Genomic DNA, 13,575 nt, shown 5'->3' with positions numbered 1-13,575 from the left:
GTGTGAAGCTCAGGGGCCGCACTGCCTCTACGCAGGCCCTTCTGTGAAGAAAGACAATCACTGTCCCCTCTCTGGTGGGGGCCCAGGGAAGTGGGGGTGTGGGATAAGGCAGGTCCAGCTGATGAAAAGGCAAAGGACTGGGCACCACAACTGGGAAGGTTCCACCTCACCCCAGGATGCTCTCATATTACTGGGACCACCTCCCGAATGGCCAGCTCAGGGCAGGAGCATCATCCTCAACTTCTGCCCTTCCCTTCCTTTCCCCACCCGACCAACCCCAAACTGTCATCACCTCCACTCTCCTTAATAGCAACCCCTCCTCCTCTCTCCATCCACAGGCTTTCTGCCCATCAAGGTCCCCATCACTCCTCCCCTGCTTCTAATCACGTCCTTCCTCCAAGCCTTTCTCCACATTGTAGTTAAAGAGAAAATTGGCTTTCACCTCTTCACTAAAGGATCTCCAACATTACTAAGCAGCTTCAGGAAATAGCCCAAACATCATAGCACAGCCTGCAAAGCCCTACAGGGTCTCACCCCTGTTCTCTCCTTCAGATTGTTCTCCCTCTCCCTCTCTCCCTCTCTCTGGCTGTGCCTGTGACATGTGGAAGTTCCTGGGTGAGGGCCTGAACGCATGCCACAGCAGTGACCTGGACTGCTACAGTGAAAACGGTGGGTCCTTAATCCACTGCACCACAAGAGAACTCCCAGATTGTTCTCTCTTGATCTTTTGTCGGTCTTTCTCTCCATTTTTCTCACCTCCCTCTCCCTCTCTCAGACACACACCCCTCTCCAGCCAGACTGAGCTACTTACAACCCCATAAACTCCATGAATTCTCTTGCCACAGGACCTTAGCACATGCTATTCTCTACGGCTGGACCTCTTTACGAAATCTCCTTCAGGCTTTTCATTTTGCTGTTTCCATCTTCAGCACACACATCACTCCTCTAATAGATCACGGACCCGCGTCCTCATCCAGGCTCTCAAGGTACTCGTGTTTCTCTATCATAGCACCTGCCACTCTATAGTCCAGCCACATGTTAATTCCTCCATCTCCCTCCTAAGGCTGCAAGCTCTGGGAATGCCAGGAATGTGTCTTCTTAAAAAACATTTTATTCCCAGTACCTGCCATGGTATATAGGAGCTACTCGGACTGTTTGTTAAATGAATGAGTAAATGAGTCAACAACTTTATAAGTTTTACACTGAAAAGAGTGTTAATTCCTCTGAGTCCTGTGCTTATGGTGAAAGTGGGTTGATTAGGGCCCTTTAATCATCATGGTGTCTCAGCCTCCTGAGGTCAACCTGTCAGCATTCAAGTGACAGGTTGCTCCCACTGGTGACTTCAGAAAACGTGCAGGCAACCTGAAGTCTCCCCTTGCACACTCACCTGGGTGAATCAGGCAGGAGTCACACTCATTCTCCTCGTTTCTGCAGCAAGGGATGGTATAACCCACCACTTCCTTCTTTCCAGGGCAGACGCACTCAATCTGATCATATTCACAACACTCCCGACACATGATATTCCACTCGGCTCCAGGGCAGGCTTCATTAATGACTGTGTACTCTGAAACAGAAACCAGCAGGCAGGAACAGGTAAGACCCAGAAGTGCTCTACTGCTAAGAAGCAATCTTGTCCTACAAAGGTGTCGTCCTGCCTGAACAAAGGAGGAGACCATGTGGATTCTTCCCAGGCCAGTGTCTCCAGGGTGGGGGGGACCTACCTCCAAGGATGTTCAAAACCATCCAGTGGGACACAGATAAAATTTTTTTGGAACTGCTATTCATTTTCATTTTTTTAATCAAAAAAAGAAATTATGTTTGATCAATATATAATCTAAGTAACCAACACACATACACATAAATAATTTATAAACAACCAAACACCTCTGGAGTGTCTATGCTCATTTCTATTTCTGCTGGAGTGCACCAGGCCACCGCTTACAGCTACACAGGCTGTGCACTGCACAACTCCAGGAGGAACAGTTCAGCTGCATAACTGTATAGCACAGCCCAGGCATGTGGGCCATTAAAAAGGTTGGTGACCACACTCTAGATCAGGTCATTCAAGTGCAAGGCTGAATGCCAAGTAGAGACCTGTCATTTCCTCTCAACTTGGCTCTTCGAATTTGCAGCATGCCGTTTTTATGGTACCTTCAAAGCTAAAACCAACAGAAAAGACAAAAAGTATCTTAATTAGTATGGCTGGGAGAATTTCAGTGTTTTACAAGAGTGAATTCACTGGCAGAACTTCATTCAATCCCCAAATACAACTGAGTGTTCTTTCCCATGAGGAAAAAAAGTATTCCTTTCTGAGTAGAATTTCTTTCTTTCTTTTTAAAAATATACCTTAAGTAAATGAAAGGGAAAAAAACCATCTGGCAAAACCTATGAGAGGAATCAGTAAAAAAGCTATCCAGAGGAATCCAGGCTAAGAAACAGATGTAGCTTTGATTTGCTCTTCCTTCCCCAACTCTCTGCTACTAAATATTTTGCACAAAGATGACGATTGAAGCAGAAATAGGTCAGATATTTGAGGAATAAAGAGACTCTAGCTTCCCTGTGAAACCTTCCCTAAAAACCCAGGCAGGGATCCCCAACATGCACCCTAGGCCCATATAAACCAATCCTAATATCTGTGGTGGCTTCAAACCTCTTGAATTTCATAGTTTAGTTTTCTGCTTTCTTCCCCTAAACTTGGCAGTTGGACACAGAGCTGATCATTCTTAATTTGCCAAGTAGAGCCATTTAAAGAAATTCTCGCCATCTCCTCTCAGCCCCTGGTCCTAAAAACATTCTAGCATCATAGAAAAGTACCACTTGTATACTAAGGGATAGGTTCTTAGCTTGCATACATTTAGTTGGATGAAAAAAAAAAATCCTTATTTCTTTTCCACAAAATTCCTTATTTCTTTTCCATCTTTGTGGGTCAGCAAAGATGCTCACACTGGCATTCGGGAACAACTGGTTTAGGCCAGCGTGGTACTGTTACCACTGAGATTTTGTTTCCTATGCTATTCTGTGAGCCCTTCCAGGGCAGACACCAGAATTTACTTAGCCAAGCTTCCCATGGTTCTGATTTTGGCTGGATGATGTGAATTCGAAACTCTAGATGAGAACTTAATGGTTAAAAGTGAAGGGAAGCAGACGAACACATAGGAGTAAATCGCCATATCAGTCTTAGATGGGACAGCAAAAACAACAAAAGAAAAACATGTAAATTGGACTTCATCAAAATTAAAAATGTTTGCACAAAACCAAGGGCATTCTCAAGAAAGTGAAAAGCCAACCTACAAAATGGGGAGAAATTTGCAAGAGGTGCTTGATAAATATGTGTGAAATGAACTGGCCTTAACTCTAGAGTTACCCTTCCTCCAACAGTCAAATATTTCCATCCAGTGGGTCTAGCTCGGAGCTACAAGCCAAGAGAGCTGACTGCCCCATAATTTCCTGCTCTCAGTACCAGGGCACTATCCCCCCCATGGTGAGGTGTCGGGGACAGTTGGTCCAGGCTGCCTAACTTGGGTCAAAGTTCCTTGGCACCAGCCTCCTCTCCTCTCTCCACATCGAATATGCTATGGGGTGTGGCTCATGTCTGACCCTTCCCTCTGTGCTCCCTAAGGCGAGCACTCCGCCCTTCTAGGTTCTCTAAGAATTCACAAATACTAATGACTCCGGTGGGGGGGGGGGACGGGGGGAGCACTGGAAGAACAGATGTTAGCTGCAACTTGTATAAGCCTCTGTACTTCAATGTGGAAGGCCACGTAAGGTATGCTCTACTCCTGTTTTCTCTAAGCATCAGGCATGCCCACCTCTGGCCCAGCCACGGAATATTGCAGGCCTCCCTTTACCCAGAAATTAATTTCCTAAAATGCACGGGTATTTCTCTTTATTCAATGAGCAAGCCCACCTCTGCCCCCCTCAAGCGCATTATACGAGCTTTATAGGTAAGGTCCAGACTATTGCATCCTCTTAGCCAAAGGGAATGATCCCAGGGAAGTCCACTTCTATACTGTCAGCCAAGACAGCCGGGTGGCGCCTTTCCAAGGACTCTATGTGGCAAAAAGGATAATGGTCCAAAGATGTCCATATCCTGACGCCCGAGACCCAGGAAAATGTTACCTTACATGGCAAAGAGGATTTTGCAGATGGGATTAATTTAACACTCTTGAGTGGGAAGAGAACGCCCGCTTGTCCCAGTGGACTCAATGAAATCCCAAGGCAAGAGGATCAGAGTCAGAGACGGAGATGCAACAAGAGAAGCACTGGATGCATCGGAGTGATGTGCTTTCACAATGGAAGAAGGGACCACGACTCAAAGAATGGAGGCAGCCTCTAGACAGCGGACAGGGCAAGGGAACAAATCCTCCCCTAGACCATCCTGAAGGAACGCAGACCTGCCATCACCTTGATTTTGGCCGCCTAAGACTCATTTCGGACTCCTGTGCTCCAGGACTGCACAAAAACACACTTGGTGTGTGGTGATGTGTTATAGCATCTACAGGGACCTGACGTACTGTGTCTTCTCTCTAAAGAAAGATTAACCTGCAGCCAGTCATTTAACTACCCTGGTCCTCAGTTTCCCCACTAAGCACAGCACCAAGAATGTGCGTGAACTGATGGATGCATTCTTTCATTCCACATGTATTTACTGAGTGTCCACTACCTCCCGGGTAGGAGACTGGGTGCTGGGACACAGTGGAGAGAAGAAAGGACACCATCCTTGGCCCCATGGGACTCACGGTCTTACAGAGGAAGAGATATTGGATAAAGGACTCCACGCACAGGATCACTCACTGTGACAAGGAAGAGGTAGGATGCTATGAGAACAAATGGGTGGTCATGAAGGGACATGAACAGAAAATCTACAGGACTCACAGGGTTAAGGGTGTTTAAATAAAATCACAAATAGAAATCTAGGAGTTCCCATTGTGGCTCAGCAGGTTAAGAACCTGATATAGTCTCCACGAGGATGTTTGATCCCTGACCTTGCTCAGTGGGTTAAGGATCCGGAATTGCCATGAGCTGTGGTATAGGTTGGCAGCTGCAGCCTCAATTAGACCCCTAGCCTGGGAACTTCAATATGCCACAGATGAGGCTGTAAAAAGAAGACGAAGAAAAGAAATCTATTTGCCAAGATAAGACCACTTCCCAGGAATATGGAAGTGATGGAGGAAGGGTCGGTTTTAATGGTTCATTGACTCGGTGGCTCTGGTCTGGTAAGTCCACCACCCTTCTTTCTCCTTCAGCTTGAACAGAGACAGGAAAGTGCCCTCAAAATACACATGTAAGAAACAAATAGGTAAGTGGGATATTCTATGAGAAAAACTTAAAGTTGACCAGCTGAAGAGATTTGAAGACCAGAGGACTCTCCTGGTCTTCTCCGTCTCCATCTATCAGAACTGCATTTACAAAAGGGGGGCACCTCCCTCGTTTAACTTTAGCTGCACACATTTCAGGGAATTACAATAGGATGCTAAGGCCAGTTCCAGAAACTAGGATTTAGAGAAATTCCAACAGCAGTAGAAAGCTACCAAAAGTTTTCCTATGTGTACACTAAAGCACTTGAGCATTTATTGTTTATGCAGTGTAATTTTCAAAATGTCCTAGTGAGGTCCTTTTGAGTTAAAATGAGCGGGTCCATCCTCTTCACTTTAGCAGTAAGGAAAAGAACTAAGTAGGGAAGAAGCAAAGAGAAAATCAAAGAACTTTTTCTAAAGGAATTCTGAGGGGAAGGGAAGGCTCACAGAATTCTAGGTTTAGGGAGGAGGTGAACAAGTCTGCTGCTTAGGGGGAAAAAGGCCAGGACATCCTCCAGCTTCAATGGCTGCTGGAGTTGAGCAAATGTTACTTTGTCTTCCACCTTTAAGAGAAAAGCATTATAAAGCTGAAAATGACTTATTCTGTCAGTGCTTCCCAGGAAATAAGCACAAATTATGCACCAAGAACTCAGAGAGCACTGCCCTAGGATCAGCCAAGGTACCAACAGGTCAAGAGCATGCCTGTAATCACACAGCAAAACTAAACTTACAGAGTTTGGGGCACCGCAGACATTCATCCATCTCTAACTCTTCCATTAGATAAAATATCTATTTTTTTCTTTACCAAACACTCCCTATTTTAATATAAAAATTCTTTGTGAAAGCTTCAAAACATAAGATCATTCGTAGAGGAATAAAAAGTATTCAGAAATAATCTTCACATTCTATTGTTTATCCTTCTATTGTCATCATTTAATGGACATATATATCCACATATAGAAACTGAAAGATGTGTACCCAATGTTCTTACCTCTCAAAACTGGTAACTTCTTATGGCTGTGTTGTGTGTGTGTGTTTTCTTTTTTAGAAACTGCTTATTTTCTTTATTTCAGTCATGGACATTTTCTCTTGACCTTGAGTAGTCTGCAAAAGTGATTTTAAATTGCTGCATCATTATCCTGTGTGTGCACAAGCATTTCTCTTCCTTCTTTTTTTACTCAGGGTAAACCAGTATCAAGAGAGTTGCAAAGTGCTTTGGTATCATAAGCTTTGCCCAAGCCCTTCTGTGGGTGCCATGCTTGGAGCAGCCATCCTGGTATCTCCTGCACAGAGTAGAGATTCAGTTATACAAAAAGAGGTCAATCCAGCTCTGGTTTTTTCAGAATTCAGGTTGGAAAATGGAAGACATTTAACCTCTCAGTCCTGCTTTATCCATGCAAATACCAAGGCAATGAAAACAATGCTGATACACTGGCATGGGTTCCGCTTTCATAGATGGCGTGAACAAACGAATGAGTGAAAGAAAGCTGGCCGTCACCATTGCCACCAGCACTATTTTGCACAGTCCCTTATCAACGTGACAGCCTGCTTTAAGCTCTCCAGTGCTAGTGTATTTTCACTGCCAACAAGATGGAGAACACTTAAGCCCTCAAACAGCAGGGGCTTGACTCACACAATGGCAGAGGGAGCAATTGCGTCCCCTTAGTGCTGTCTCAGAGGGCCACATTTTCAACACTAGTTTTTGTGGGGTTTTTTTTTTTTTTTTTTTCATTTTTAGGGCCACACCCACAGCATATGGAGGTTCCCAGGCTAGGTGTGGAATTGATAACCAAGGGCCTACACCACAGCCACAGCAACACTAGATCCAAGCCAGCCTCGTCTGTGACCTACACCACAACTCATGGCAACACCAGATCCTTAACCCACTGAGTGAGGCCAGGGATCGAACCTGAGTCCTCATGGATACTAGTCAGATTCATCTCCACTGAGCCACGATGGGAACTCCTCAACACTAGGGTTTAAGGAACTAATGTTGACATAGTGGCTACTGAGGTCAAACTGAAAAAAGTCAGAAAATTGTGGATGAAAACATGAGTCAGTCTGTTCCCTGTAGGATGGAAATATCAGTTGTCAGACCACAGGCCCAGGCTGAGGTCATCCCAGGAGGTAGCAAAGAAAAGTGCTTTTATCACGGCTCACTCCTCCTTGATGTTAGAATCTGCCTTTGTATCCAGCAAAGAACCCACAGCCCTCCCATCTACCCACCTTTAATGACAATTTCTCCTGAGAAGTTTTACTCTCTTCTGTATTTTACAAACCTCCGGAGACCAGAGGAAGAAAAAAAGAAGAAGTAGGAAGCAGAGAGATCTACAACGAGGCAGCTCGGGCTCTGCTCCTGTCCACACGCGCCGACCCCCACTGCCGCTACTATCTGAACTCCCCATGTTCACTTCTAATGCACAACATTCCTAACTGCCTGAGGGTCTGACTGCCTGCTCGGCGAGGCTGATGACAGATGCCAGGCAGGCAAATCCCAGGCAGAAATGCTGTGAGGCAGAGTGACGTGATGGAACAGTTACTGGGGCCCTTGGTGACGCAATACATCCTCCTGAGCCTTTGAGAACCATCCCGTCACCGAGTGACCCTCCGTCCCAGCCTGGCTGGACTTCCAACCTCAGCAACCTCCTTCTTCCCCTTCTCACAGCTCCTCCTGTTAATGATAGCTGGAAAGTTGATGCCTTCATCAGTCCCTTTTGGGTATCAGGAGTGATAAAACTTTCAATGGATTCCCTAGAAATCTAGTTTGTAGGCACTAGGACACTGGAGAGGGGGAGGGAGGCAAAAATCCGTTTGTCATTTCCTTCCCCTCTTCATCCTTTACTGAGGACACGGCTCCTCACTGTCACTCCTCATTCATTCTCCTCTCTCCCCGGGTCCCAGCCCCCATGGGAAGGTAGCTGAGCCTTTAAAACATACCAGCGCATTGAAGACTCATGATGACCCTTCATTTAACAGATGAGGAAACAGAAGAACAGAGAGGGTCACTAAATGGCCCCAGGTAGCACAGCACTCGGGTGAAAGAAGAAAGATCACAAGCCAGCTCTTTCTGGGGCCACCATCTGGTTCCTTTCCAACACAATCCTTTGATTCTAAAGAGTTCACGCTTCTGACTTTAGAGATGAAGAATGCAGCATTGGTGAAGCAGACACACCTGGGAGTCAGACCACCCAGATTTTAAACCTCAATCTGTCCCGCTTTTATGCGGCTGGACAATCATAGAAAAGACACCGTGCTGTGGCATTTCTCCCAAACCTCAAAAGAATGGAGGTACGTTGATGGGATTGTTGCTATCACTGCAGTTAAACAGGCAATGAGCATAAAGGGCTTTGGAAGGAAAAGTGCATGTTGGTCAAGATATTACCGTTATTCTCTGTAAAATAAAAAACCATCACGTATGTGGCTGAGATAGAGATGCTAAGGGAGCAAAGGGCTTGAGTCATAATATCTCCTCCGGAGGCCCGCACATACGTGGCATTTTCAAGCAGTCTGTCCTTATTTATATCATAGCATTCTGGGTCTCTCCCCCTTGCTTCTAGATTGCCTTGTCTCTTTTTTCTAATACCTCCCTCTTCAGACACCTATTTAAATAGAACATACCTCACCTCCCGCTGCTTCTCTTCTAGAAATAGACTTTCTACATCTATAGTCAAAGGAAACAAAACCCAAACGCTAGCATCTTGGGAGAGCCCCCCAGTTGCTCTTATCCTCGACAACTGTGGTGCTAGAAATCCTTGAAGGACAGCTGCTTCTGGGTTATTTCAAACATTGGCATATGAGCTGAAGAGATCTTATTATTTTTTTTTATTAGCATTGGCTACTACAAAGTAATTTCATAATGCGTCTAAAAGTACTTGGCGATAGAACTCGGGCAAATATTAGGTCAAACAAAGCATTAAAATGTATAAGTTAAAAACAATAAAACTTGGGAGTTCCCATTGTGGCTCAGCTGTAATGAACCCAACTAGGATCCATGAGAATGTGGGTTCAATCCCTGGCCTTTCTCAGTGGGTTGAGGATCCAGCGTTGTTGTGAGCTGCGGTATGGGTCGCAGACATGGCTTGGATCCCACGTTACTGTGGCTGTGGTGTAGGCCAGCGGTTGCAGCTCCGATTAGACCCCCTAGCCTGGGAATTTCCTTATGCCACAGGTGTGGCCCTAAAAAGCAAAAACAAACAAAAATTTACTGTTTTTCAATAAAACAAGCTGTATCCTAAAAATCCAATCTGGACTTACCCAGACCTAAAAATTCTACAAACTATCCACCTGTTCCTGAACGTTCCACACTTTTAAAACCTTTTTTCTGTGTCAGAGTCTGTCACGGCTCTATGGGGGTCCTGGTCAACCGCCATCAACCTCTTTGCCAAGAGCTACCAAAGTCAGTGCTGCTGTCTTCACTTCCAGGTTCACTGATGCCAGGCAGAAGCCAGATTTTCCTCCTACCAAAGGCAGGTGGCCAAGAGCAGATGTCAAGCTGAGGGAGGGTGATGCCTTTATAATGGTATGTCCTGTGGTTCACTAAGCCCTGAGCTGGCAGCAGTCTGGGGCAGGCTAGCCCTCATTATAGTTACCTCCTCCAGCTCTGCAAGCTAGAACAAGACGAAAGGGAACTTCTTTCTGCCTAGGGATTCCTGGCTGGCTCGACCCTTGAATCACAACAGGTGGTCATGAGCGACATCTCATGTTTGGGTGATAACATCACTGACCCTGAATCACCTACTCTGCAAGACACCATCCCCTCAAACCCCTGCAAGAGTTTACCACTGGCCCTATTTCAAAATTGCAGCACAGCATGTGGAAGGCATTTCACCCTAAGGTTGGACGGTAGGAGCAAGATTAAAGCAGAGGAAGAAAGCCAATCTTAAAGAAATAAATGTATGGTGAATCTTTAGGAATTGTTTTGCTCTAACACAGAGTCACAGATGAGTAGGATAGGACTGTGGTCCAAGGTGAAGTGGGCCTCGAGAGGACCAGGTAACTTCCATTTTACTAGAGACAGAACAGCCAATATTTCTCCTTCTTAATTCCTTGTGAAAGGTGTGCTACTGGGAAAAATAGCCAAAAGGAGAGGAGTAGGAGATGACTTTAATTTCCTGAGTACTCCCTTTTTGCAAAGCATTATACTATTTTAAATAGATTATCTCACTTAGTACCTGCAATAAACCTATAATAAAGACACTCTTCTCTGCAGTGTACAGGCTGGAAGGTGGCAAGACCATCTTAAAGAAGTTAAGTAATTTGCCAAAAAGCCAACCATAAATGGTGGAGCTAGGATGCAAACACTGGGCCCTACTTTAAACCATAATACGTGACACCCCATATTTATACATAGTCATAGACACACATAAATATGTATGTATCCATAGCTACGCTTTCATTCTTCTGTGTACATGAGTATTCAAATGTGAGCACATCCATGCTAAGATATCTCTATCGAAACTGAAATCCAAAAATATGGCAAGCAAGGGCTAAATCCTTGTGGAGAAGGTCATGGGTTACTCAGGTCTACTTGGGCAGGAAGCCCTTAAAAGGAGCAGCTGGTTTTAGTCCTCACCCATCACCACTGTAGTCATCCAATCTGAAACAAGTCTGGGCAGAGAGAGGAGGCAGGCAATGCTGGGGCCAAGGGAGAAGCCGTGTTGCATGACAACAAGAACAATATTTAGGAAAGGCAGGAATAAAGTAGTTCCCAGAAACAGCAAACAAGGAGTTGATGAACAGCTCTAACTCACATGCTATCTCTATGGGATACAGCCCTGGTGTAAACAGCCCAGGCCACTTGCAGGTTGTGCAAATCAGAGTCCTGGTGGCTGGGCTATACCAGACCCGGCAGACAGGAGCGTAAATAAGAAAAGACTGGAGACAAATGCATATGTGTGCTGGATGAGGAGGGAAGAGGTTACGTGGTAATGAATAGACCTTGGACTCAATGCTCCCAAGGATTAAAAGGATGCCCAAATTTCTCCATATTTTTGAAGGGGAGACAGTGTGACTGTCACCCAGGATACAACCTAGTCAAGAAGTCAAGTCACAGATTTTATCACTCCCAGAACCTCTCCCCGTCAGCATGGGTGAGCATTAATTAGATTCACACCTCAGTGTGCCCACTGATCTCAGGCCAACCACACTTCTTCAAGCAACTTGCACAGAAGAAGTGAGTTTTCTCCATGAACCATGCAGGTCAGTGCCGGTAAGGACTTTTCTCACAGCAACGTACCCAGAATCACCTCTGTGGTTCTTTCAACATCTCAGCAAGTGTTAAGTGACTAAGACATCAGAATTCCTGGCCATCTCTCAGCAGAAATCTGCAGAGAAGCCCATGTTTTATAGATTTTCAAATGCCCTTCTTACCCTATCCTCTGTAACAATGAGACATTCTTCAATGTCTTACGTATCACGGGCAAGAGACCCAAGTTTTCCAAACTATATTCCGTGGAGCTCTAGTTCACTAGATGGTATAAGGTATTATGTGAATAAAGAGATTCTGTGGCCAAGTCACTTTGTAAACACGAATATCAGCTTGCTTTATTGCGGGGCTCTGCTGAGCACATACGACTCTTTGTGCCTAGTTAATTCCCACATCCCCCAAATGTATTTCATCAAAATATCCTAGGTTTTGTTTATTTCTGCTGAATATCTTTTAGGATTAGGATGCCATGAAAGCTTGGGAAAATGCCAGGCTGGACAATCAACTCTCTCTACAGATTACAAGAGCCTTTGGGAAAAGGACTTGTCTTACTCATCACAGTATCTCCAGCACCCAAGATCATTCCTAGCGCCATAGGTGCTTGATACAGTTTGTTGAATAAAGACATGAATGTGGACACATGAGGCATGTGTGATTCCCAGGGGAAAGGTTATTTGTGACAAGGACTGATGTTAGAAATGGCTCATGCTGTGACCTTTTGGAGTTTTTTTTTTTTTTTTTTTGGTCTTTTTGTCTTTTTAGGGCCGCATCCACGGCATATGGAGGTTCCCAGGCTAGGGGTCGAATCAGAGCTACAGCCGCCGGTCTGCACCACAGCTCACAGCAACACCAGATCCTTAACCCACTGAGCAAGGCCAGGGATTGAACCTGAGTCCTGACGCATACTCATCAGGTTCATGAACCACTGAGCCACAACAGGAACTCCATGGGGTTTCTATTTTACAGTACAGGGAATCTGTTGGGTCAGTGACTGCTGTATATTTTTCGCGTTTTGGTTAGTGCAGTTTGTTTCTCATTTCCATAAAGGCTTGGGAGGCTCACTGGTTCTGTTCTCGAAGCAGGCAGTTAACCACCCACTGGGAGGCAGAAAGCCAGACCAAGAGGTCCAGCAATAAAGATTCTTTATACCAGCCAAGCCCTCCCTCCTGCTGATATCAAGGGATCGGAGTGGTATACTGAAAAATATGGGAGTAGGTTCCCAGCTAGAAGCTAAGCTCAGGCCCCTTGCCCTGGGACATCTCAGGTGTGATACAGGGGATTCACGGATCATCTTCAAAGGAAGCCTATGAAGTCAATGGACATGGAACTGGATTTGAAAAACACTGACACTTTAGTTCCTCAGATGAGTTGATTTGAAGCAAACCTGGCCAACATCCCTCCTCCACTCAGTGCTTTTCCATTAAACTGGTTGGAAATTTATTGAACCAACCATCAGTTCAGCTTATGAGGACAACTGCTGTGTCTCCCCATGAGCTAAAGTTGCCTGAATGTGTTCCTCGCTCTGTGCTGGCAGCAGCAGCGCTGGTTTTCAAATCACCAAACCAACTGACCAGACTTCCCCTTATACCGAGCTTGCTGCCAAACCACTGACTCAACCCGCTGAGACAGCCAGAACCTCAGAGCAGGCGGTGATAAAGATGCCTACACTGCAGGAATAAAGGCACTCCCCCAATTCCAGCGGCAAAGCGGTGACAGAACTGTGTGTCTTCATTTGCTACTCAGCCCAGAGGGACACTTCTTTTAACCACAAGACATTAGTGTCCAGTCAACAGCAGCTCCTCAAAGTTGAAACGAACTGGTTAAAACTCATCTTAGTATTAATGGGAGGGCATCCCATCTCCATCCCCTGCAATATCCATCAACTGTCTTATGCCAAAAAAGAAAAGAGAGAGAAAAAAAATGCCTCCTTTTATACATTCCAGGCCGGCTCCCCCTGTTCTACAGCCTAAGAGTTTGCACACTGACCATCTTGACAGAGTTAATTCATCAAGGAGCAGGGTTATCCATTGTCAGGACCAGGCTTGCAAGATGCCTCATCCTTAATTCTGTCCC

The 13,575-nt window shown here is 45.4% G+C and overlaps 1 protein-coding gene across 20 annotated transcripts in view; it reads right to left on the bottom strand.

Moving 5' to 3' along the window:
- Window positions 1-13,575, bottom strand: part of PAMR1 (peptidase domain containing associated with muscle regeneration 1) — a 170,479-nt gene that overhangs the window by 57,244 nt on the left and 99,660 nt on the right. For 9 of the 20 annotated variants that reach the window (XM_085009513.1, XM_085009514.1, XM_021079923.2 and 6 more), the window contains 2 exons: window positions 6,289-6,401; window positions 1,388-1,564 (listed from right to left, as the gene is read on the bottom strand). In XM_085009513.1, the coding sequence (XP_084865639.1) occupies window positions 1,388-1,517 (130 nt within the window). In that variant the 5' untranslated portion in view covers window positions 1,518-1,564; window positions 6,289-6,401. 20 annotated transcript variants of the gene reach the window in all.

The sequence above is a fragment of the Sus scrofa genome, chromosome 2 (assembly GCF_054392235.1).
Source record: "Sus scrofa isolate SSC_HxYL_T2T_F1_AM1 chromosome 2, Sscrofa_HxYL_maternal_Yorkshire_Landrace_v2.0, whole genome shotgun sequence".
NCBI lineage: Eukaryota > Metazoa > Chordata > Mammalia > Artiodactyla > Suidae > Sus > Sus scrofa.
This window is presented reverse-complemented; position numbering and strand designations above follow the sequence as displayed.